Here is a 25,918-nt window from a genome sequence, read left to right as displayed (position 1 = left end):
ATATCCGTAGGTTCAGAAGCAGGATCAGCTGGCAGTCCAGGTCTGCTCGGAACTGGATATGTCGGCCCTTGTAAAGGCCGACAGTCTATGAAGAAACAGACCTTTAGGCTGACCCAGAGGACAAAAAGACTTAATAGTCTGAGGCCCCGTAGTGAGCATAGCTGACGGCGGGAAATTTGTACTGCCACTGTCAAGGTCAGGACCCAACAAGATATACCCTATAGATGGTATCTGCACCTCTGCATTCCCAGAGCGCAGCCATAGGGTATTACGGAGGATACCGTCGCAGCCGGAACTCTGAAAATTAGGAGCTGGTATCCAATATAGGCATGTCCACCTATGACAACTGCATATATTACGTGAGCAACCAAATACATTTGAACCCCAGACGTGTTGGAGGGGAAAAAACATTACAAATGCATCAGCTCAGTATGCAATAGTATTAACCAACCATGCTATCGCCATGGTAGGATGGGTAACAACCCCTGAAAGCGAGTATACTGATTTCAGGCAGAGTTACCACCTACGGATCAGAAGAATCCGACCACGCAGGAATGGGATGCGTAGTAACGTCTGTAATCCGACGAGTAACACGCCCATCCACCCCAGGAGGGGTTCATGATGACCCTCAGGGAATTTGGGACAGGAGACCAACCACTGTTGTAATACCTCATATCTGGCAACAGCCAGAGTCCCGCCATGCGATCCACCCGCTAGTCAGCAACAGGGACCCAAAAGGCACGTAATACTGAGGGTGTATGATACAGGTGCAGAATGGACCTGCTACCAGCCCTAAAACAGGGATAATAATACTTGAGATAGGCTTCCCCCCGTGTAAGAGGGAAAGAGCCCAAAACAGTATCCAGTTCACGGTAGAGCCAAGTGGGAAGTAAGCACAGGGCGTCAACCACGCCAATTTGCGTTTCATAGAAAAACGACATCCACCCAGGGTGGCTGTTGTGGTAATCCCTGCAAGGGGCATGACAGACTATTGTGGCACCAGGGGGAATTCATATACTCGAAAAACCCCTGTAGGGAGCGGTAGTCTGTGTCACAGGCGAAGAGTGCAAGAAACTGCGAGATACCCTGAGATGAAAAAGGGCAGTATGGTGAAGTAACCCCAAGTGAGGTACAACAATGGGGCCCGCCCGGCGATCCGCAATTAAGAGGATCCCGAGAAAACAAACCGCCCAAGGGGGTCGTGAAAGGGGCCGGCACCCGATGACGCCACATACAGAACCCTTTAAGAGTTAAATCCTCCGCACTAACACCTGCAGCACATGGCTTGCAGGATAGTAAAAATGGGTGCAGTATAACGCTCTATCTCCTGGTCAGACATATCTGACCAAGCCTTGTGATCAAGCAGCGCTATACTGGTCCTGACTGAAACTAAAAATTAGCTGCAGGGACCCATTTTCAGCGTATGCAACACACAGTTCCACTCAAAATATGGCAACGTGCAGCACGCAACAGTATGTGACAAACCTCACAAATATTAACAAGTATATAATTGTGAGGTCTCAGAACCACCCCAAGTACAGCTGTATTAGGGCAGATAAGGAAAGGGATAGATATACACTGACAGGTGAGAGAATAAAGTACAGTCAGCACTAGCATAAGTCACATACAATGCAGATATACACATATATACATAAACATGTCATATAATATACTGCACTATTACACTGCATGCAACTTACCCAGATTCAGTGTCTGGGAAGGCTACAGCGCTGTGTACACTGACCTGATGGTGAGGTACGCAGGGGGACTGGACCAACTGCCATCCTGAGAGATTTCTGCTGCACCACAGAGAAAATGGCCGCTGGAGACCTCAGAAGAAGCGTGGCCCGCGGAGGAAGCAGCTCAGCGACGCCAGACTATAGATACTGAAAGGCGCGCTGAACTGAGGGGAGGAGCCGCTGTAACAGGGAAGGCTGTCTCCCCTGGCCAGCTATTAACCCCCGGGACGCCGGCTCCCTGCACCGAACACTAAGTCCCTGGTGGTCTAGTGGACACACGGGGTATGGGGGGCCCGCCGCCACTGCCGGCGCCTCCGGTCTGTCCCCAGAGACCGGAGGCACAGGACTGCATTTCAAATGCGCGGATCACCGCAAGCGGTGACCCGCGCCTTACCTGCTCCCCGTGGATCCGGCAGCAGTCCTGGGCGCCCGCAGAGTCCGGCTAGTACAGACTCTGGGGTCCCGCTGAGATCCCCAGATCTGTACTGGCGTCTCAGCGCCAGCGGGGTGACGGAGCGGCAGCTTAGACGTCCTATGGACAGTCTGACGCTGTCGCTCTGAAGAATCCAAAGGAAAAATAAAAAACTCTGTCCTTTAGAAAAAATAAAGCTTAGGGGCTGCTAATCAGCTCCCCACTGCACTAAACGGTGACCCGATTCCGGCCGGGCACCAACTTAAACTGAGGTGCCTCTGGCTTGGGGGTGGGGTTATAGGGAGAGTGGACCCAAGTGCATCCTGGGAGCTAAAAGCTTTAACTGCGTGGTGCCCGGATTTGGTTCCCAACCTATACCCCAAGGTCAACCCTGTGGACCCCCTATGGACCCTGAAGTAGAAAAACTATTTATTGTACACAGGCTGTAATTATAGAATGGGCCCAAATAATGCATGAGAACTAAGGGCTAGATACATTATTCTAGGTAATATCTAGCATAATAGATAGGATAGAAATGATGGGGGAGATTTATCAAAGCTTGGAGAGAGATAAAGTACAGTACTATCCAATCAGCTCCTAACTGGTATTTTTCAAAAACAGCCTGTAACATGACCGTTAGGAGCTGATTATTTGGTACTTTATCTTTTTCCACTTTATCTCTCTCCAAGCCTCTGATTTTTTTATTATGTTTAATCAATTTTCTGCAAAAGAGGAAATAGAAGCCCAAGTGTGGGATACAGCAAGCCCCAAGACTGGCTGGCATAGTGGCAAGAGTACTCTTATAGCTGCCTGCCAGTGTGGCCTGGGCGCTGAGCATCACTCTGTTACCCCAGCGAACTTCTAATCATAGGTAAGCGGCAATAGAAGATCTTTTCTGTCGCCGAATATTGAGGGGCACCGAAAGGGGGGGGGGGGTTTAACCCTAACCCTCCTGCTTCCTATCAGGTAGCAGCACCTGATGTTGGCATAATGCACTAACACACTGTCCTAACTCTGTTAATCACATAGGCTGGAGTCTCCTGTATGTAGCCACCATAAACTCTTTCCACATACAGCAATATACTAAGCGGAAGAGTGTCTGAGCTAAACTATAATTACACTATGCACTATTGTCAGTGACATAGACAGACTACAGCTGCTGCACCAACACAAGCAGTATGTATACGTTGTTATATTCAGATCAATCCCTGCCTAGAACTTACCTGCGCCGAGCACTGCACCGTGTACATCTCTTCAAAGTTATTGAAGTTATTTCTCTCAGAATCCGCCTGCAAAATCATTCATGTTGGTGTATTAGTCTTATATAGCTGTATATACAGAACTACTTCTACTGGTTCTATATTACTATGGGATTATTTATATGTAAGGATGCCAGGGGGCATTCTGGGTGTTAAACTCGGAAGTCCCTCTAACCGGGGGAAATCGCAAAGGACCAGAGGCGTCACTTACCTGAATGTCACCCAGTGCGGCCCGTACCCCCCGCACCTCCCTAGTGACGCCAGTGCAAGGGACAGCTCTTATCGGGAGAGCTGTCCTGTGCAATGGAAATCACATTTCTAAGTACATACCGCAGTAATCAACCGCAGTATATACCCGATGAGAGGCGGGATGTACCGTATTGTCGATGCGATGCTTAGTACATCCCGCCAAATGAAGTTAGCTTTTTTTTTTATACAGAAACAAAAGTACATAGTATACCATTTATGTGCACTATGTCATCCTTGTATAATTAGACAACCTGAACACATAAAGGTGAACCTACATCTAATCCGTGTAAATAAGCAACATAAAAATCTCATATTAATAGTATAAAGGAGATTCTATGGCTAATAAGCAATACATAGTATATACTTGATCGTTGCCAGTACATCACTGTACCCCCTCACTATATACTATAGACATAAATATCTTCCAGCACGGATCTTACCACATTCAGCACAGGATGTAAGACCACCGTAAAATCTTCCCTCGTGTCATATCTCTCAGAATTTATCACTCTCTCAAGAGCAGCCTGGAACAGAAACAGCCTATGTCAGTGTCAGCCTCCCCTGATCCCTACCACCATTCCCTACAGTTATATTACAGCTTTGTGACCTCAGCTAATGCCGTGTGGTTTACTCTTCAATAACCTACAAAGGTAACTGCTTAGGAAGCCTCTCTCACCCCAATATGCTTCTAATAACTTTGTGAATGGAGACAATACACCCCAATCCACACATTCCAGCTTTTAACTGTGTTTCACCGGCTCAGCATTATTTTTGCTACGATTCATCATCCTTGTGCTCCATCATCATAACCCAAACCTGCCACAAGTGTCCTCTGTATAAAATACATAAATACATTCCACTGCTAGTTTTATACAATTGCTGCCAGACATAAATATGACTATTATGGTTACTGGGGGAGATGTATCAACCCTTCAAGATAGTGTGGAAGTTCCCCATAGCAATCAATCAACTTCTACCGTTAGTTTTATAGAATGTCTTTAAAGGGCTTTATTCAAATCTGGCTCTGTAAGTACAGTAAGTGTCTCCCATTGGTCTAATCATGCAATGCTGTTTATGAGCTGTCTAATGAATCCCTATTATATATTACAGTACTAAATCACTGTCTTTAATCCTTATATAGAGCGTGGTCTGTAACCAGTTACTGCTAATGATGATTTTGAAATTTTGAAATCATGGGTGGGTATAGCCTAGATTACATCTCTCTCCCCCATACCATTATTTAATGTGCCTCACACATAGCTGCAGAGATTTATACACCCCAGCATCATCCCAACTACATACATGGAATAAATGTATTCCACCACTAACAGCAAAGGACATGGGTCTCTATGCTGGCTGGCATCTGTGCCATGCTGCCCGACACCTGGCAACAGGACAGCGACATTGTAAAATAGGAAAACAATACTGCCAATTAATAGATTATGAATTACAGTCCACCCACACAAATTTAAAGGGCACTATAGCTTAGTAACCCTGCATTTTGCCATCCTAGGCCAAGACCGCTGTGACCATTTCGTAAATGCGGGACGAGCTTAGCCAATTTGGTGCCACCCCCAGGGCCCTGTACGACGATACAGGTTGCACACCCATAGTTACGGCCCTTAGGGCCACCGCAGAAGATGCATCACAACAAAACAGTGAACATATTGCATCTATTGACAGGTTAATAAATGAGTCAGTGACCGTCAACAGAAGATGACACTGAACTTTGAATTTAGATTTTCAGATAATTGCAATTAATATTATCTCTATATTGTTCTGACTCATGTTACGTTTGATCCCCCTGATAATGGCAGAGAATGTTTTATCACGGCAGGTCGGTCCAATTTAAAGAGATGGAATTCCAGCTATATATATATATATTATATGTAATCTGTTTATGCGATAATCATATTTTTATCAGATGAGGGCAAAGTGTGTAATAATAATAGGCCTTGGGACCTGGTCAGATGTTCAGACACAGATACTTCAAGAATTACTTGGAATAATGTTTGCTGAGTGTAAAAGAGACATAGGCATATACAGGGGGGGTTCCGGTTGCCTGGAAACCCCCCTCCCCCAACCCACAACACGACCACAATAGAAATAGTAATATAATAGAATTTTACTAGTGCTGCATGTTCAGTATCACAAATGAAATAATTAGCACCACCTGTGGATCTTTTAACATGTGTCAGCCAGTAATAAATACACCTATGGACCAACTAGAAGATCTGGAAAACATGCACTGTTAGGGGTGCACTGCTATAGACCATCTATAGGCTTAATTATTAATACCATATAATAATACACTATCCAGTGCATATGACACCAATATGTACATAGAGTATATGTCCAGGGCATTGCTAGGTTCTTCTGCTGCTCCCCCAGTGTCCTGGACTTGGGACCTCATTCAGAGGCGCTCGCATTTTCGCTCTGAATGAGGGTGGCCGCAACTTTTCTCCAAGCTGGCCTCCTGGCCGCTCGCTAGGCAGTGGGTGACCACCCACAGCTTTAGCGAGCGGCCAGGTTGATGGTCACGATGGTCAAGACCATCGCGACCATCGGTGCTTGCGACGAGACCCTTGTGGTAGGGCTCTAATAGAGATGGAAGCTCTCCCACTGACATCACTGTGGCCGCCCACAAACAGCAGGCGTTCGTTTGGGAACCCCTCCGTTTGTGAAGCCACCCCCCCGCCACGCCTACAAAACGGGGTGAGCTGTCGATCACCATCGAGAGCCACCCCTTTTGTAGTGATCCCTGGAGCAAAAGAATTTCTCTCTCGCTCCGGGGCTTGCGCACGCGCAGTGCGGCCGCTGCGCGTGCGCAGAGCCCAACATCGACCCGCTTGCGAGCGCTCCAGCGCTTGCGAGCGGGTCTGAATGAGACCCTTGCTCCCATGCTCTGGAATGGAGCCTACATCTGAAATGAAAACATTCAGCTCAGGCAGGATGGCCATACTGCCGCATCTAGTGGCTTACTGTTCTGGAATTATGACACACAAACACAATACACTTTGTATGATGCACAGCTGGATAAGTGCTAATTATGCTCTCTTCATGGACTGTCCACACATGCTCTAAAATTAAGCATTTGGAAATCCCCCTCAAGAAGTCCTGCGTTTACCACTGAGAGGAACCGGCCTCATTTACGTAGCGGATATTATGCAAAATCTTCTATGATGTGAATGCTGCTGGAGCCACCAATTATCTATCTGTCATTTCAAAGACGTTGGGGTCTAGTTACTAAGCAGTGTTAGGAGACAGAGTGAAAAGTGATAAGAAAGTGATAAGGTGCCAGCCAATCAGCTCCCAACTGTCTTCTCACAGGCTGTGTTTGTAAAATGACAGTTGGGAGCTGATTGGCTGGCACCTTATCACTTTTCACTCTGTCTCCTCATACTGCTTAGTAACTAGACCCCATTGCTACATAAGTGACAGCTAGAATCTGATTGGCTGCTTTTGGCAACTTCTCCACGTAATGTCTCTCCAAGGCTTGATACATTTTCCCCTAAATGTTTTGGAATATTGAATCCTTTACTGATCTAAACGTTTCTGAATCATTAGATACCAAATCCTGTATACTCTGAGTCTGTACATTACTGCCTCCTCACCTGAAAGGAGAAGCGGAGCATAGCTTTGCTGTAGTCAGACCGCTTTTCAAAACACTCACAGGTTTTCCTGGAATAGAAAAAATCATTATATTACAGTCAGTACCATAATATGTGTAAAAGACTAAGTAATGTCCTACGCAGGGGCATTTCTAGAGAGAGGAGGGGGCCATGTCGGAGACTGAACACAGGCCCCCTCCTCAGCGTTCGGCGGCCGTCTCCGCACTAAGCGCCGCACTTACAGACTCTGGGCACTAGAGTGTGCCCAGAGTCTATAGCGCATACGCAGGTCACCGGGAAAATGGCCGCAGTGGCCATTTTCCCTCTACGGCGCATGCACAAACGATGGGAAAATGGCCGCAGCGGCCATTTTCCAGTCGTTTTTACAGGCGCAGACACCGGAGCCGTCATGGGACTCCGTAGAGAGTTAAGTTTTATGGCTGCAGGGTGTGTGGTGCTGTGCCCCGGTGTGGACCCAGGGGCCCGTGTGCCCCGCACACCCTGCACCCATTATAAATACGCCCCTGGTCTTACTGTTTCTGGTAATATAATTACCATGGTGACTAGTGATGGCAAGGAGTGATAAAGATAATAGTATATTTCCGTATGGTGTCCATAATTATGGCAATCTTCATTCCAGTCAGCTAGATGTACTAAGCCTTGTAGAGAGATAAAGGGCCTGATTCACTACCGATCGCAACTGCGAATGCAATAGCGATTACGCACGCATTCTCACTGTGATAGTATGCTAATTCATTGCAATCGCAATGCCGCCACAGCACAACATAAGGACGCCCACTTTACATTACACACATCCGTAATGTTTAGCAAGACTGCGAAAACATCGGTACAATCGAGTAGCATCACAGCCTCACGCACACTTGCACAAGCCCTGACCTTACTCAGGTCACCACCCACAAACGGCACTTCCTGTCAATCACTCTGCGATGGGTCTGCGTAGTCACTGCGATCGCAGTCCCGATCGCAGTCCTCGGTTCACACGCGCATACCCATGCGCAGTACGCAACAATTGGGCCGATTGCGTGTGTATTAGCAACTGCAATCCAAGCTGAATTAGGCCCAAAGTACCAAACAATCAGGTCCTCACTGTAATTTTTCAAGCACAGCCTGTAAAGTGACAGTTAGGGCCAGGGCCATAATTAAGGTGGTGCGACATGTGCCAGGGCATAGGGCACCACAGGGCAGGGGGCGCTGTTTGGGCCTGTCAAGTTTCGTTTATAATCATTCTCACTTGTAGCTTCCTCTTCTTTTAACCCGGCATCTCCTGGTCTCCCATATCTCTTCCCTGGCCTACTCCCCCTCCATCTGGCTTTCTCCCCAAGCACCTTCAGGCACATAATCCTTTATTTAACAGACACATTTCAAGACACTGGCATACCCGGGACTCGGATCCAGCACCTCTGCATAATTTTGTGTATCATCACCGCAGCCATTGGATTCACACTGTGTTTGTCAGTGACACCTGGATAATAGTGGTACAAAGGGATCAGTAACCCTTCATCATCGTATGGGACAAATCATATCTGTCATGCCCCTTCCCCATGAGGCCACGGTCCTTTTTCGGATGTGTGTCTTATGTCCCTATTTGAAAAAAGAGGGGACCGCCAATGCCTTTTCTGGCCCAGGGCTAATTACGGCTCTGGTGAGGAGCTGATTGGTTGGTACACTGGATGGGATGCATAAAGCATCGCATCGTGGAGGTGATGTATTCCGCCAATCGTCGCATGCATATTGGTGTTTAGTAATGCCCTTTAGGCAAAGGACTGCTCTCCCAATAAGAGCTGTCCTTTTCAGTGTGGGGACTTCTGGGAGTCCCTTAGTGCATGTGCGGCTGTCGCCCAGCGCATGCGCGAACCGCGGGGGACCTCATTTTTCTGCATAGTGTATCCCGCCCTTTATATCTCTCCACTTAATCTCTTTCCAAGGCTTAGTACATCTACCGCAGATAGTGACAAAGATAACAATATACACATACAGTACATCACAGTGGTTCCTAGGAGGCTTTTGAATATACTCACTGCATTGTTTCTCTAATTGTCTCTGTTAGTTGCTACATCCGCAGATTACAGTGTACATACCACACAGACACAGTAGCACAACCGTCCCAGTATTACACACCTCACAACATTTCAGGGGGTAAATTTGGGACAAAAATTGTTCGTCCCCATAGAACCACACAGATCCCCATTAGAGAAGCTAAAAATGGGACTGTTCTCTGTCGCTGCACCACCCCCAGCCCCAGAACCGGCCCTAGGTATAGACAAACTGAGCAAATGCCTAGGGAATTTGGAATGCCTAGGGGCACCCGAGCCCACCTAGGGCCGGCAGAGGTTTGGGGCAGGTGCGGCCGGGGCACCTTCTGCTTTCTGGGCAGAGACTATGGCAGCTGCTACTGTCACTGTAAAGCGTCCATGATCTGAACTCAGCTGACAGCTCCGATCGGGCCAGGCAGCAGCAAACAATGAGTGGGCAGTGGCAGTTTGCAAGAACTGGGCACCGGGACGACGGCTAGTGGTTAGCGTGGGTGCTGTGCTGGGAGAGGGGTGCTGTGCTGGGACAGGGGTGCTGGGTGACGTGTGCTGTGATCTGTGCTGGGTGCTGTGATGGGAGAGGCGTGAAGGGTGCTGTGCTGGGAGAGGGGTGCTGTGCTGGGTGAGGGGTGCTGTGCTGGGACAGGGGTGCTGGGTGATGAGTGCTGTGATCTGTGCTGGGTGAGGGGTGCTGGGTGCTGTGATGGGAGAGAGGTGCTGTGCTGGGAGAGGGGTGCTGTGCTGGGAGAGGGGTGCTGTGCTGGGTGAGGGGTGCTGTGCTCGGACAGCGGTGCTGGGGACGTGTGCTGTGATCTGTGCTGGGTGAGGGGTGCTGGGTGCTGTGCTGGGTGAGGGGTGCTGTGCTGGGACAGGGGTGCTGGGTGATGAGTGCTGTGATCTGTGCTGGGTGAGGGGTGCTGGGTGCTGTGATGGGAGAGGGGTGATGGATGCTGTGCTGGGAGAGGGGTGCTGTGCTGGGAGAGGGGTGCTGTGCTGGGACAGGGGTGCTGTGCTGGGTGAGGGGTGCTGTGCTGGGAGAGGGGTGATGGGTGCTGTGCTGGGAGAGGGGTGCTGTGCTGGGTGAGGGGTGCTGTGCTGGGACAGGGGTGCTGGGTGACATGTGCTGTGATCTGTGCTGGGTGAGGGGTGCTGGGTGCTGTGCTGGGAGAGGGGTGCTGTGCTGGGACAGGGGTGCTGGGTGACGTGTGCTGTGATCTGTGCTGGGTGAGGGGTGCTGTGATGGGAGAGGAGTGAAGGGTGCTGTGCTGGGAGAGGGGTGCTGTGCTGGGTGAGGGGTGCTGGGTGATGAGTGCTGTGATCTGTGCTGGGTGAGGGGTGCTGGGTGCTGTGCTGAGAGAGGGGTGCTGTGCTGGGAGAGGGGTGCTGTGCTGGGTGAGGGGTGCTGTGCTCGGACAGGGGTGCTGGGGACGTGTGCTGTGATCTGTGCTGGGTGAGGGGTGCTGTGCTGGGTGAGGGGTGCTGTGCTGGGTGATGAGTGCTGTGATCTCTGCTGGGTGAGGGGTGCTGGGTGCTGTGATGGGAGAGGGGTGATGGAAGCTGTGCTGGGAGAGGGGTGCTGTGCTGGGTGAGGGGTGCTGTGCTGGGAGAGGGGTGATGGGTGCTGTGCTGGGAGAGGGGTGCTGTGCTGGGTGAGGGGTGCTGTGCTGGGACAGGGGTGCTGGGTGACATGTGCTGTGATCTGTGCTGGGTGAGGGGTGCTGGGCGCTGTGCTGGGTGAGGGGTGCTGTGCTGGGACAGGGGTGCTGGGTGACGTGTGCTGTGATCTGTGCTGGGTGAGGGGTGCTGGGTGCGCAGCACAATGGGGAAGGGGCCACAGCACAGTGAGACCACACCCCTTCTGTGAGGCCACACGCTTTTTCAGGATCCTATTGGGGGAGGCACCACCCAAAATCTTGCCTAGGGCACTAATTTGGCTATGGCCGGCTCTGCCCAGCCCTCAGCAAGAGCAGCCGCCATCACTATCATCAGCACTTACACCTAACCCATGTTGGGTGTCAGAGGTCCGTCAGATGATCCTAGCAGCACTGAAGCTGCACTACTGGCCCCAGGGAGCTATTCCAGACACCCTGCTCATCAAATGCAGGGGCAGCGACTGTGCCGCCCCCAGGGCCCTGCGCCACGGACGACGGCACCGCCCTCCCTTCGGCATATGCATGCCTCACAAATTTGGTGTAATTCTGGCTACATGCCCAAGACAGTACCACGAAAACATTCTCTACTGTGCAGCACAGATGACACCCAGAAACGCCCGTTTTAAGAATGGAGGGAGATAGATGAGATTCGTCCGACACGGAATCGCAAAGATGTGTATGTTGGCTACAGCGATTGCGCAGTGTGTTAAAACTAGCGAGATGCGGCCACATGCGGACCCTTGTGCAACTGAGAATAAAGTAACGCTGCAACAGTCGTAAGACCTGCGATGTGGCGCAGTCAGAACCAAAGAAATCGGGGCTTCTTACCTGATCTCAGCGTTACTGGGATGGGACAGATAGAGGCCGCTCAGCACCGTTAAATCCACCAAACTAACGAATGTTTTTGGCATCTTTTGAGAGAAAACAGATTATTTGATTAGCGCTGGTTTTTGTGTAGGATGTGGAGCAATTTTTGTAAAAAAAGGGACTTACTGTAATACATCTCCCCCAAATGATCTTAATGTCTATGGGCCTGATTCAGCAAAGATCGTAATTGCAAAGCTGCATGCAAGCAGCTTTGCAATGTGATCCTTGCAATCATGCAAATGCAGCAGGAGGTGTATGACGCCCCCTGTATGACACCCCCTGCTGCATTTGCGATCCCAGCGTCGCAGTGCTGGGATCACCATTGCGATCATTGGTGGTCGATGTTTGCGATGGTGGATGGCGCCGGGTGGCCGGACAGCTCAGCTTATTCAGGCTGGCAGGCTTGCGAACCCAGCAGACTACGTACATCTACGCAGTCTCTGGGCTGGCCACTCCTCGAAAACGGGGCAGACACGCCCCATTTCCGGGAACATCTCAAAATCAAAATATGCTGTTAAATCAACTGTAAAAATTCACCACAAGATCATTGTGCAAACGAAATGCTGTAACCCAGTGGTTCCCAAACTTTCTTGACTCACGGCGCCCGAGAGTATCAGAATTTTTTTCACAGCACCCCTAGGCCATAAGCAAAAATTACTAATGAACTAAATTGTGCTTATTTGTCATCCTTAGGGTCACTTATGTGGTGGTGGACAGGGTTGCTCTCCTGTTTGTTCACATTTTTTATAATTTGTAGCCACCAGCACTGGTTTTGCCTATCACATTGACCATAAAATATCTAATTTGGTCCTGGACCCCCAACCAGTGGCACCCCTGCAAATGCCCTGTGACATCCCAAGGGGCCACGGCACCCAGTTTGAGAACCACTGCTGTAACCCATAGCAACCAATCAGATTCTGCCTGTTATACTATTTTTTCTTGCATGGTTTGGAAAATTAAAAAAAAAAAAACAACAACATCTGATTGGTTTCTGTAGGGTTAAAATTGTACATATGCTGCTACATTGTAATAACTAGCAGCAGATGATCTATGAAATCATCAATCACAGCCGCTTTACAACATGAATGTAACCCCCCTATTACCTCTGTAAAGGGTCACAAGGTTACTAACGCCCTTGTTATCCAATGTACCCACCCTTAACATTCCTCTAAGTGGTGTACATCCTTTTATCAGTGCATCCACCCAAGTACTAGTAGTCAGTCTGGGCCTACGTGGGAAAACCCAAATGTTAATAGTAATTAAGTCATTTGGGGTAGATAACCCAGTATATAAATGATAATAGTAGTCCTGTTCAAATCCTGTCCCTCTTGGGTTTGGCGTTCACCAATAACTCTCGGTGCTCCTCCAGCTAAGTAATACACTTAGATTATAATTCATATATCTTTATATTAATAAGTAATACCTAGGCAATAACAAATGTTTGCTATATACCTTAACTCTGAAATACACAGTTATACATGTTTATATATTCATAAATTTTAACTGAACAATACATTTATACCGCAACAGAATAATCTATATAGAAATATTTTGATCCGTAAATAGAAACTATTCAGGAATCTAGAGTCTTACAGCGAATCCGGCATCCCTGGAAATATCACAGTCATATACAGTTATCCACCATGTCCACTTGTGTGAATAGTCTCATACAGTAAAGTTGTTGGATCAGAGTAATAATGACGTATCATACAGGCAGCAGAGGAAGTAGCCATAGAGTAATAATGACGTATCATACAGGCAGCAGAGGAAGTAGCCATAGAGTAAACTTATGCGCTGGCCTGTGGCTCTGACATCCTCTATACTCTATCTGCAACTGTAGTAATATACTTCTTTATCCCAACAAAAGTGTATATCCTGTAATTGGCAGTATTTCTAGTTGGAGCTACTGCAAAGTTTAAAGTTGAATTGCTTTAACCCCTGGAATTAGCAGTTTTCCCAATGACGGAATACCTGAAGGCCTGCCACTGAATTACCTCACATAAAGTTGTTATATAGATGATACCTGAGTGAGGGGAAGATATATGTCAGTATATGTAATCCTCTGGCACAATTAATACTCCTAATATGCTCCCCCAGCTCTCCTCTCAAACTGAACATTTCTTTGAAGTGCTGAGTGTAATATTGTGTTCCGAACACTCACTGCCTGTTCTCCTATCACTCACTGCCTGCTCTCCTATCACTCACTGCCCGCTCATCTATCACTCACTGCCTGCCATCCTATCACTCACTGCCTGCTCTATCACTCACTGCTTGCTCTCCTATCACTCACTGCCTGCTCATCTATCACTCACTGCCCGCTCTCCTATCACTCACTGCCCGCTCTCCTATCACTCACTGCCTGCCATCCTATCACTCACTGCCTGCTCTATCACTCACTGCCTGTTCTCCTATCACTCACTGCCTGCTCTATCACTCACTGCTTGCTCTCCTATCACTCACTGCCTGCTCATCTATCACTCACTGCCCGCTCTCCTATCACTCACTGCCCGCTCTCCTATCACTCACTGCCTGCTCTCCTATAACTCACTGCCCCCTCTCCTATCACTCACTGCCCGCTCTCCTATCACTCACTGCCTGCTCTCCTATCACTCACTGCCTGCTCTCCTATCACTCACTGCCTGTTCTCCTATCACTCACTGCCCGCTCTCCTATCACTCACTGCTTGTTCTCCTATCACTCATTGCCTGTTCTCCTATCACTCACTGCCTGCACACCTATCACTCACTGCCTGTTCTCCTATCACTCACTGCCCGCTCTCCTATCACTCACTGCTTGTTCTCCTATCACTCACTGCCCGCTCTCCTATCACTCACTGCCTGTTCTCCTATCACTCACTGCCCGCTCTCCTATCACTCACTGCCTGTTCTCCTATCACTCACTGCCCGCTCTCCTATCACTCACTGCCTGTTCTCCTATCACTCACTGCCTGCTCTCCTATCACTCACTGCCTGTTCTCCTATCACTTACTGTCTGCTCTCCTATCACTCACTGCCCGCTCTCCTATCACTCACTGCCCGCTCTCCTATCACTCACTGCCCGTTCTCCAATCACTCACTGCCCGCTCTCCTATCACTCACTGTCTGTTCTCCTATCACTTACTGTCTGCTCTCCTATCACTCACTGCCCGCTCTCCTATCACTCACTGCCTGTTCTCCTATCACTTACTGTCTGCTCTCCTATCACTCACTGCCCGCTCTCCTATCACTCACTGCCTGTTCTCCTCTCACTCACTGCCTGCTCTCCTCTCACTCACTACTTGCTCTCCTATCACTCATTGCCTGCTCATCTATCACTCGCTGCCTGCTCTCCAATCACTCACTGCCTGCACTCTTATCACTCACTGCTTGTTCTCCTATCACTCACTGCCTGTTCTCCTATCACTCACTGCCCGCTCTCCTATCACTCACTACTTGCTCTCCTATCACTCACTGCCTGCACACCTATCACTCACTGCCTGTTCTCCTATCACTCACTGCCTGCTCTCCTATAACTCACTGCCCCCTCTCCTATCACTCACTGCCTGCTCTCCTATCACTCACTGCCTGCTCTCCTATCACTCACTGCCTGTTCTCCTATCACTCACTGCCCGCTCTCCTATCACTCACTGCTTGTTCTCCTATCACTCATTGCCTGTTCTCCTATCACTCACTGCCTGCACACCTATCACTCACTGCCTGTTCTCCTATCACTCACTGCCCGCTCTCCTATCACTCACTGCTTGTTCTCCTATCACTCATTGCCTGTTCTCCTATCACTCACTGCCTGCACACCTATCACTCACTGCCCGTTCTCCTATCACTCACTGCCCGCTCTCCTATCACTCACTGCTTGTTCTCCTATCACTCACTGCCCGCTCTCCTATCACTCACTGCCCATTCTCCTATCACTCACTGCCCGCTCTCCTATCACTCACTGCCTGTTCTCCTATCACTCACTGCCCGCTCTCCTATCACTCACTGCCTGTTCTCCTATCACTCACTGCCTGCTCTCCTATCACTCACTGCCTGTTCTCCTATCACTTACTGTCTGCTCTCCTATCACTCACTGCCCGCTCTCCTATCACTCACTGCCTGTTCTCCTCTCACTCACTGCCTGCTCTCCTATCACTCACTACTTGCTCTCCTATCACTCACTGCCTGCTCATCTATCACTCGCTGCCTGCTCTCCAATCACTCACTGCCTGCTCTCCTGTCACTCACTGCTTGTTCTCCTATCACTCACTGCCCGTTCTCCTATCACTCACTGCCTGTTCTCCTATCACTTACTGCCTGCTCTCCTATCACTCACTGCCTGCACTCTTATCACTCACTGCTTGTTCTCCTATCACTCACTGCCCGTTCTCCTATCACTCACTGCCCGTTCTCCTATCACTCACTGCCTGTTCTCCTATCACTCACTGTCTGCTCTCCAATCACTCACTGCCTGCACACCTATCACTCACTGCCTGTTCTCCTATCACTCACTACCTGCTCTCCTATCACTCACTGCCTGCTCTCCAATCACTCACTGCCTGCTCTCCTGTCACTCACTGCCTGCTCTCCTATCAGTCACTGCCTGTTCTCCTATCTAGCTGACAGCTATAGTGAGCATTTATACAGTAGGTGAATGATATATCTCGTATGTCTGCCATTGGTGCTATGTGAGTGTTCACCACCTCCTATAGTAGCGGGGACTTCTGCCGTCCGGGCTCTGCTCAGCTGACAGACCCTTGAATTTTGCTAGATGCAACTGTTTCCTCCTGGGCGGCTGAATAGTCCGGCCCCTTAGGTGCTGCATTGTCTCCTATTACAGCTGAGCCCCCTCAGCTGACATACTCATCTCAGCTACTGCTGACCTCAACTGCTGCTTGCTCGCCTCCTAAACTGCAAGCGCGCCCTCTCCTGGAACGCTGCCTCTTAGCAGTGAAGATGTGCCGCAACTCCACCTTCAATGTCAGCGGGGCACCCCTTGTCACTGTCAGTTCCCACCTCCGCTCCCACACAGCCGTTGGCCACCGCAATCGCCTCTCTGGGCAGGGCAGGGTGAGTATCACTTCTCCCACCAGCTTCCCTGCTGCCTCTCTGACTCCATCCCCCTGCGCCCGAAACTGTTCCGGACACAGGGGGGTGACACTGTAGGGAAAGATCTGCAGACTCTCCTGTCAGCTGTGCTGAGAGCTGTTCTCTATCTCCTGAAAACCGGACCCTCTTTCTCTGACAGGAACCAACTTACTCCCAGCTGTATCACTCCACCCCCTTCCTCCACAGTGCATGTACATCCCACACACTGGAGCACATCCTCACCACAGAAAAAAAGTACCATATCAACCCATATATAAATACATGAATCACATATACCTATTATACATGAATTAAATCATATTTATGGTTTACATAGTTGTTTTTCTTTTACATATTTGTAGCAACACATACATGTTTACTAATATATGCAACATACTTTTACCAATTTTAACTAGTTAAATTCCCTCAAGTGTAAATTTATGAAATATACACCCATCTATACTTTCTTATTAATTCAGTATATTTCTCTAACCCGTAACCTGGGTTACATGAACATAGGGCCTTATTCAGGTTGGATCTCATGGCTGCATTCCTACGCAGCCAGTCAATGTTTGTGCTCTGCGCTTACGTATGCATCGCAGTGACGATGCGCGAACCGGCCACTGCGATCGCGAAGTGATCGCAGCAAGCACGCAGTCCCATCTCATAGTGATTGACATGAAATGACCATTTGGGGGTGTAGAGCGGGGTGGTCGAAGGAACGCAGGTGTGCCTTTGCATTTGAACGCCATTACAGGGGCGTGCATAATTATGTCCCTGCGATTGTATACGCTGCCAGAGGTCTAGATGGCAACAGGAAGTTTATCAGTTTCCGCGGTAGGGTTAGGTCAACCACAACTGCGCGAATGGTTCCGATTGTTACTCAATGTTACCAATGTTTTTGCTGACTTGTGGATACATGTCATGGGAAGTGGGCGGCTTTATACAGTGATGGGCATCTTGGTATAGTTCTGCGGTTACCGTGCGATTGCATTCATTAGCATATTTTCGCAGCTAACAGGTGCGTGCGAATGCAGCTGTGCGATTCAACCTGAATAATGTGCATAATGCGGATCCCACAAACTGTATTACACAGCAGACACTGTACAACCCCTATATTCTATATTTCTTTAGAGACCCCTGGTTCTTTTATACTAATCTTTTTCCCAGGAACTCACATACCGATCCTATAATCCTCTCATTGGTCATCCAATGCAAACTGCACAATAACCAACAGCAGAGATTGGGTTTGATGTAGTGGTTCACTGTTGACTTTTTTCAAGGGATGCTTGCACTTGTAGATCTCTCATTCTCTCTCCTCTACTCTGTATGAGAGAAGACAGTAGAGCCCAGTTGCAGATCTGGATACATCCAACTTACCTTTGTTTTCACTTTCTGACTTCTAATATCCCTCCAATACATGCAGATACAATAGTGACGGTGGTCTTCGTATGTCCCACTAGAGGACTAATTATTTCACTTTACTGAACCTTATGTTTCTTACATTGTGTATTCAGACTTCTATGATACATTTTTCATTCTTTTAATTAAGTTAATCATATTTCGCCTAGCATGTACTTATAACAACTGAAGTGATTTATTTATACTTCAGTTTCCAATCTGTATATGATTATACAGTAATTGTTTTGTATGTCTGTGAGTCTTTTTCTTATGTCACGCTTAATACCCATTAATGGTTAAGTTTTATAGAGGTGAGGTACTGCTTATTTGTGTGCTCTCGTTAGTCTTTTTGTGGATGTCTAGACCTTCCACAATTTTCTTTTCTTTCCTATGATATTTCACTGTGAGAAGCACCTCCACAACCGAATATACACCTTGATAGATATAACGCTCTAGATAGTGGTTATAGCAACACACCTTCACCTATTATTATTGATTCATCTATACAATAGGTAATTTTTAAACCTGTGCGGTGATACTCCATTCTTCCCCTCCCCCCTTTTTTTCATATAATACAGTAATTTCTGAGCCTGAGACTCAGTTTCTCCTTTCACCAGCACGGTTTATTAACCTTACATATTTACCTACATCAAGGAAAACTATTTTTCTTTATAAAATTTACTCATAAGGCATCACTAAGATCAGTACCACTGTTCAATTTAAACAGTGGACAATATGGCAACCTTTAGTCTGAGGAATGAACTAATCACCAAACGTAAGACTCTAGAAGAACTTAGTAACATCTTTCCAACAGAGGACATTGAGGATATACCCAATACTAACTGGGAAGATGACTTTAAACAACTAAATTTTTTTCTCCAAAAACAACTGAGAGTGAACTGGGATCTTACAACCTTAGAAAATTACCAGAAACAAAAAATCTCACCAAGAGGATTAAGACCTAAGATTTTTCCAACATTTAATCTTATCACTTAAAATTTACAAAAAGAATGGGAGGCAAGCCTATTGAGATTTTCACAGGATCTAATCACAATCCTCATTAAGCATAACCTTCTAGTATTAGAAGAATGTGACAAAGAGATAGAAGCTTTAGGCAAAAAAGTATCCCAATGGGAACAAGACAGTCAATTTCAAAGGTGTTTTGATAAAAACAAAAAAGATTTAGAGGACTTTGAGAAAATTATTATTGAAAGGAAAAGGGGTAAGTTTACCCGAGATAAAAGGGACTTTGCTACAGGAAAAATATTCAAATGGAATCATGCTAATAAAATCAATGCAATCAAACGATATGATGACAAATATCAATATTCCTCCTCAGAAGCCGACTCTTCAGGCACAGGTGATTACCCAGAATCATCACCAATGGCAACAACCTCTTCTTTACACAAATCAGGAGTCCCTTTTTTAGAGGATACCAGAGATATGAGAGGCAAATATCACATTGGAAGAGCACGAGGAGGGGCAAGAAGAGGAAGAGAAAGGACTATATGGGATTCTCCCCTCCCACAGAGGAAATCGACCAGGACCAACAAACGCTAAATAACTCCAACAATGGCATTGATGATCTTCAGGTCATCAATTTGTCTGATCAAATCCTTATGATAGCTCAAATATCCTTATTGAAAAAAGGCCTGAGCTTTTCCCCATCCATTGGTCTAAACAGATTCTCATTAGAAAAGGATTTGAATCTCTTTGGCAGAAAACTTCTTTTAAAAAAAATTTTTTCAAACAGAATAGCTACCACTAGTGGAGATATGGCCATTACAACGGAAGTTGACCTCAGCTCAGACCAAGAGACCATAGCGTTGAACATTTTGGAGGAGTTGGTGATTGAATCTGCTCCAGAATTAGGGACCTGTACTTCAAACAAAAGACCTATCTGCAAAAAGAAATCGACCTTCTTTCCACCTGACAATATTTCCCCAGCAGTAGAAATCTATATGGGGATGGTATCAAAAGATATGGATGCACTCTTTTTAAAAAATTCACAATTTAAATCAAGTCAATCCAACATCTCCAGACAAGAACAACAGGCTCTAGAGGAAATGCGTAAGTGGGAACACATTATAATTAAGCCCTCGGACAAGGGAGGCAATATTGTCCTAAGGATTGCTACATCAGGGAGATAATGAGGCAACTACAGGATAAAACATGTTATCAATTGCTAATGTTCAATCCGACAGATTATTTCCTATATATGTATACAAAACTTATCAAAGAGGGACTTTCAAAAGGAGCTCTCACAAATCAAGATTCAAAATTCTTGCAAGTGGATAATCTTAAAGTACCAACTTTCTATGTCCTCCCAAAGGTCCATAAGAATGGTGTCAATCCCCTGGGAAGACCAATTGTCTCGGGGATAGGAAGCCTGACAGAACAGGCTAGCAAATTCATTGATATCCATCTACGGGAATTTGTGACATCTCTTCCATCCTTTCTTAAGGACACTACAGATGTTCTTCAAAGATTACATGACATCAAGTTAGACGAACACCATCTCCTTATTGCAATGGATGTGGAGTCATTATATACATCCATACAACATAAGGATGGGATATCAGCAATAAGATTCTTTTTGAATATGAAAGACCAATCTATATTTCCAATTTTTTGATTGATCTACTGTCCTTCGTCGTACAAAGAAACTACTTCACTTTTCAAGATAAATTCTATTTGCAGACCAGGGGCACTGCAATGAGTTCGACCTGTGCCCCAACCTACTTTTAGGTTGGTGGGAAAGGGAAATAGTTTTCTGTGAAGAAAACCAGTTGTACATTGAACATGTGGAACAATGGTTAAGGTATATCGATGATATTTTGATAATCTGGAAGGGTAATGAACAAGAATTCACTGATTTCATGAAAATCTTGAATGTGAATGATTTGAATTTACGATTTACTTGGGAGATTAGCCACACATGCATCAACTTTTTGGATCTGAAGATTTTGAGAGGAGAAGGCGGTATAACTGAAACTGATTTATACAGGAAGAAAACTGCAACCATCAGTCTACTTCACAAAATGAGCTGTCATTTCCCTCCCACCATTTCCAACCTCCCTAAAGGTGAATTCTTACGCATGAGATGTAATTGTTCAGACGATCGCATATACAAGGAAAGATGTCAGGAACTGACTATTCGATTACACAATAGAGGATACAGCAATCGATCCATTACGAAGGCGAGGTACATAGCAGAAAAAACCAGTAGGGAACATTTGGTTTTTCTTAAAAAAATCAAGGAAGATACAGATGAAGTAAGGTTTGTGGGAGATTACTGCAGAGAATGGCGATCAATTACGCAGATTCTACAGAATCATTGGCCCATTCTTCTTCAGGACCCAGATTTGGAACATCATCTTGGTAGCCAAATATCAATGAGCTGGAGGCGAGCTAGAAATCTCAAAGATCAACTTGTTCACAGCCATTTTGTTGATACTCCAAAGAGAGAACCGAAGCTAAAAGGAACTTATCCTTGTGGGGATTGCAAAGCCTGTTGCTACATAAAGAAAACTGACATAGTAAAGAATAGGTTTGGCAAGGATATAGCCATAAAAAAATTCATAAACTGTAAAGCCATAGGAGTTATTTACTGTTTAGAATGTACTTGTGGGAGCAGGTATGTAGGCATGACTACCAGGTCACTGAAAGTACGCATACTGGAACATGTCAACAATATAAAAAATGCCAAAACGGACCTTTCAAAATGAAGAAAATCACTTCAGTAGCCAAACATTTCCTGCTCAATCATGATGGAAATCTAGATCATTTTAAGGCCTTTGGCCTTGAAAGAATAAATATGGGGATTAGAGGAGGTGACCTCAATAACACACTACTGAAAAGAGAGACTCAATGGATCTTTAATTTAGGAACCTTAACACCAAAATGGCCTTAATGAATATAATAGCTACAGTGCATTTTTACAATAGAATAAGACTTATGTCAAAATATCATACAAACAAAGCCACTAAATGTCTTTTGAAAAACCTTTTATTTTTCCACTTTTTCTTCTTTTTTATAATGTTTACAATAATTAACTATAATATATGTAATCCCTTGTCTCACATGATGATTATTCAAATTACTACACAGATCATATATTATGTATCTTTATATTTATATCAATTCATCACTCTTTACTTTTAATTGTATTTATTCTAGCTGTTACCATTTAATTATTTACACACTATAACCTTCACTTATCTACTTATCATTTCTACACTATACATTATCACTCTTTGAAAATCAATTTGAGCACTGTTATATGAACATCACTTCTTTAAGATACTGGACCTTATTCAGAGGCGGCCGTACGGTCTACGACCGCACGGCCGCCTCGATATTTTGCCAGTGCGCATGCGCACGAGGGAGCTGGCTCCCTCGTGCGCATGCGTGAGACCTGCTACGACCGACAGCGCCGGTCGTAGCGGGTCTCTTTCCAAAGGGGGCGAGCTGTCGATGTTGATTGACAGCTCGCCCCGTTTGGAAGGCGGGCCGGGGGGGTGGCAGCCCAAACGTTGGCGTTCCCATGGGAACGCCTGCCGTTTGGGGGAGGCCCCACTGACATCACTAGTGATGTCAGTGGAGAGCTTCCGGCTCTGACAGAGCCAGAAGCTCTCCGGGGCTTACGACAAGTGAGACCCTACCCTCGTTGTAAGCCCCGAGCGGTGTTAACCCACAGCCTAACGACCGCAAAAGAGGCGGGCGGTCAGGATGCAAGTGGCCGCCCAGTTTCTGAGCGACCGCTTGCATCCTCCGACCGCCTCTGAATGAGGCCCACATTACCTTCTTAAGATATTTTGTATATTACACGTTCTTACGTTCATCATTATTTACACTTTTTTCATTTTTAGGAACACTTATTATATATTAACATTTATTAATTTTTTTGATATTATATTTTTTTATTATATTTATTTTATTTATTTATTTATTTAATTTTTAAATTATTGTACACATCAAATGATACATACTTATACAATAATAATTTTTTATCAGAACAGCTTTTAATTCTGTCTAAACTACATGGTATAAGATTAATAGTGGTTAAATATTAATGACCCTATTTAGATTGTGTGCTTGTTGTATCTACTTTAATATATTGTCATTAGTATTATCTTCATTCCTATTTTATTATTTAGGTTTATTTCCTCTATTTCTCTGTATATTGACGAAAACATCACCTTAAATGTCCTTTTTCAATAGATTAATTTAATTCTCCTGATATTACTGATGTCACACTATTGTGAATACATATTATCCTAAGAATCATTAACTCTGATCCTGATTTTTTATACTACTATGTATAAACAGCATTACTCCCTAGAAACAGCAGGCTACAGAGAAATGATTATTGTTTAATAACAATGACACCTATCTGTTTCTTTTTTACCTCTTTTTACTTGCTTTTTTCTTTTCTTATCTCTTTTTATAACATTAATAACCTATTTTTCATACAATATGGCAATATGCTATTCTCAGGTTTCATATAAACCAGATATTGTTTAATGTTATGAATCATCAACAATGGGTATCTAACGAGGTACCTGTTTGTTTTTCTAATTTAGAGTCATTTGTAACACCTGTTGATGACCTCTCGTTATTGGTTAGACTATATGCCATTCAGATTGAATTCTCACTCCTGATTGGTTCCCGCAGCTAGAAAAAGCAGGGTAACCAGGGAGCATTACAGCTGATCTCCGTGACCAAGCCAGTTACAGGCGAAATGCGCGTCGGATTCAGGTGCCCCGCAACTGCAGGAGCGGGACACCTCAACGGCAGGTTCAGTAGCACCATTCACCCCTTTTTTACTGCACACACGGAGCCGACATTAGATAGATATTTAATTGGGTGCCCCTCGACTACATGATGAGGGACACCTGAGTGTCAGGTTTAACGGCACAGCTCATCTATTATGCTCCACACGCGGAGACTACTTTAGATAGTCATCTACTGCAACCACTTAGATTTAAGTCATTTGTTTTAGATCCGGGTGCCCCGCGACTGTACGGTGCGAGACACCCCAACGTCGGCTCCAGCTGCACCGCTCATTTGTCATGCTCCAACACGGAGCCTGTATTGGATAGATACCTTATGCAACATTTAAAATTTAGGTGATGTGATCTTGACCGACTGTAATTCACACCTGTCGCTAATTGACTAAATACCTCACATCTATGTAAGTGTTAGATACTTTCATGTTGCACATTTATGTTATATAATTTTCAAATTCATATGCTTAACTGATGTCAAATGTGTTCTTTATGTGCTGATTATGTCAATATTATTTTGATTATGAAAGAGAAATAACAATAGCGCACCTGAAAATAATGTAGCTGCTTCCGTACTAACTATTAAACAAATAGAAAGAGGGTAATATCAAGCAATATCAAATAGCTTCCTTTTTGCTTGATATTATTTTGATTATAATAGAAATCCATGTCACCTGCGTTTTCACTGCACTGATTGTATATATAACGATGGGGCTAATACTACTGGATTACCAGTTGTGAATTGATGGGCTTTATTTATTTGCATAGTTCAAGTATCCACAGTGATACAAGACTTTCCCCTATAGTGACTTGTGATCCTTCTTTTTCAGCTTTCCTTTTTGTCAACAATGAATCACACTTTATGTACATAATTAATCTTGAAACATAGAACTGATGTTTTCCACAGTATGCAAATGAGATTTCACTCACAGGATTTATCATATATATGTATAACTGCAGATATTTCCTCAAAAAGAGGATGTGAGTGATATTCTTGCATTAATTGATTAATTCTTTATGTACATTCCCATGTGGATGAACCACACTATACTTGCTGTCTCTACATCCCATCTTTTTCTTCAGGTGGCACTACACTGACCCTGTAACCCTCCCCGTTACTGTCCAATACCATTTGGCAAGACGATAATAGGTGGAGATTTGGGTCTATATAGCTAACCACTTTCTACATATATATTAAATTTCTATGGGATTACTGTACATGGGAGATCTCTCACTTCTTCTCCTCTGTAGATGTACATGAGAAGAAGCAGCAGAGCCTTTGTTTCAGAATCTTTATCCCAGACAGTTTTTCTATATTTCTTTAGAGACCCCTGGTTCTTTTATACTAATCTTTTTCCCAGGAACTCACATACCGATCCTATAATCCTCTCATTGGTCATCCAATGCAAACTGCACAATAACCAACAGCAGAGATTGGGTTTGATGTAGTGGTTCACTGTTGACTTTTTTCAAGGGATGCTTGCACTGGTAGATCTCTCATTCTCTCTCCTCTACTCTGTATGAGAGAAGACAGTAGAGCCCAGTTGCAGATCTGGATACATCCAACTTACCTTTGTTTTCACTTTCTGACTTCTAATATCCCTCCAATACATGCAGATACAATAGTGACAGTGGTCTTCGTATGTCCCACTAGAGGACTAATTATTTCACTTTACTGAACCTTATGTTTCTTACATTGTGTATTCAGACTTCTATGATACATTTTTCATTCTTTTAATTAAGTTAATCATATTTCGCCTAGCATGTACTTATAACAACTGAAGTGATTTATTTATACTTCAGTTTCCAATCTGTATATGATTATACA

General features: G+C 45.4%; 1 protein-coding gene across 1 annotated transcript in view; it reads right to left on the bottom strand.

The window, feature by feature from the left end:
• The window catches only part of LOC148532314 (phospholipase B1, membrane-associated-like), a 243,485-nt gene that overhangs the window by 192,184 nt on the left and 25,383 nt on the right, over window positions 1–25,918 (bottom strand). The window contains exons 12-15 of the mRNA XM_088467994.1: window positions 11,802–11,884; window positions 7,274–7,340; window positions 4,100–4,183; window positions 3,375–3,440 (exon numbers count right to left, since the gene is read on the bottom strand). Coding sequence (XP_088324120.1) covers window positions 3,375–3,440; window positions 4,100–4,183; window positions 7,274–7,340; window positions 11,802–11,884 — 300 coding nt within the window. The remainder of the gene's footprint in view (window positions 1–3,374; window positions 3,441–4,099; window positions 4,184–7,273; window positions 7,341–11,801; window positions 11,885–25,918) is intronic.

This window comes from Taudactylus pleione, unplaced genomic scaffold (assembly GCF_031769625.1).
Source record: "Taudactylus pleione unplaced genomic scaffold, aTauple2 ptg000079l, whole genome shotgun sequence".
Classification (NCBI taxonomy): Eukaryota; Metazoa; Chordata; class Amphibia; order Anura; family Myobatrachidae; genus Taudactylus; species Taudactylus pleione.
This window is presented reverse-complemented; position numbering and strand designations above follow the sequence as displayed.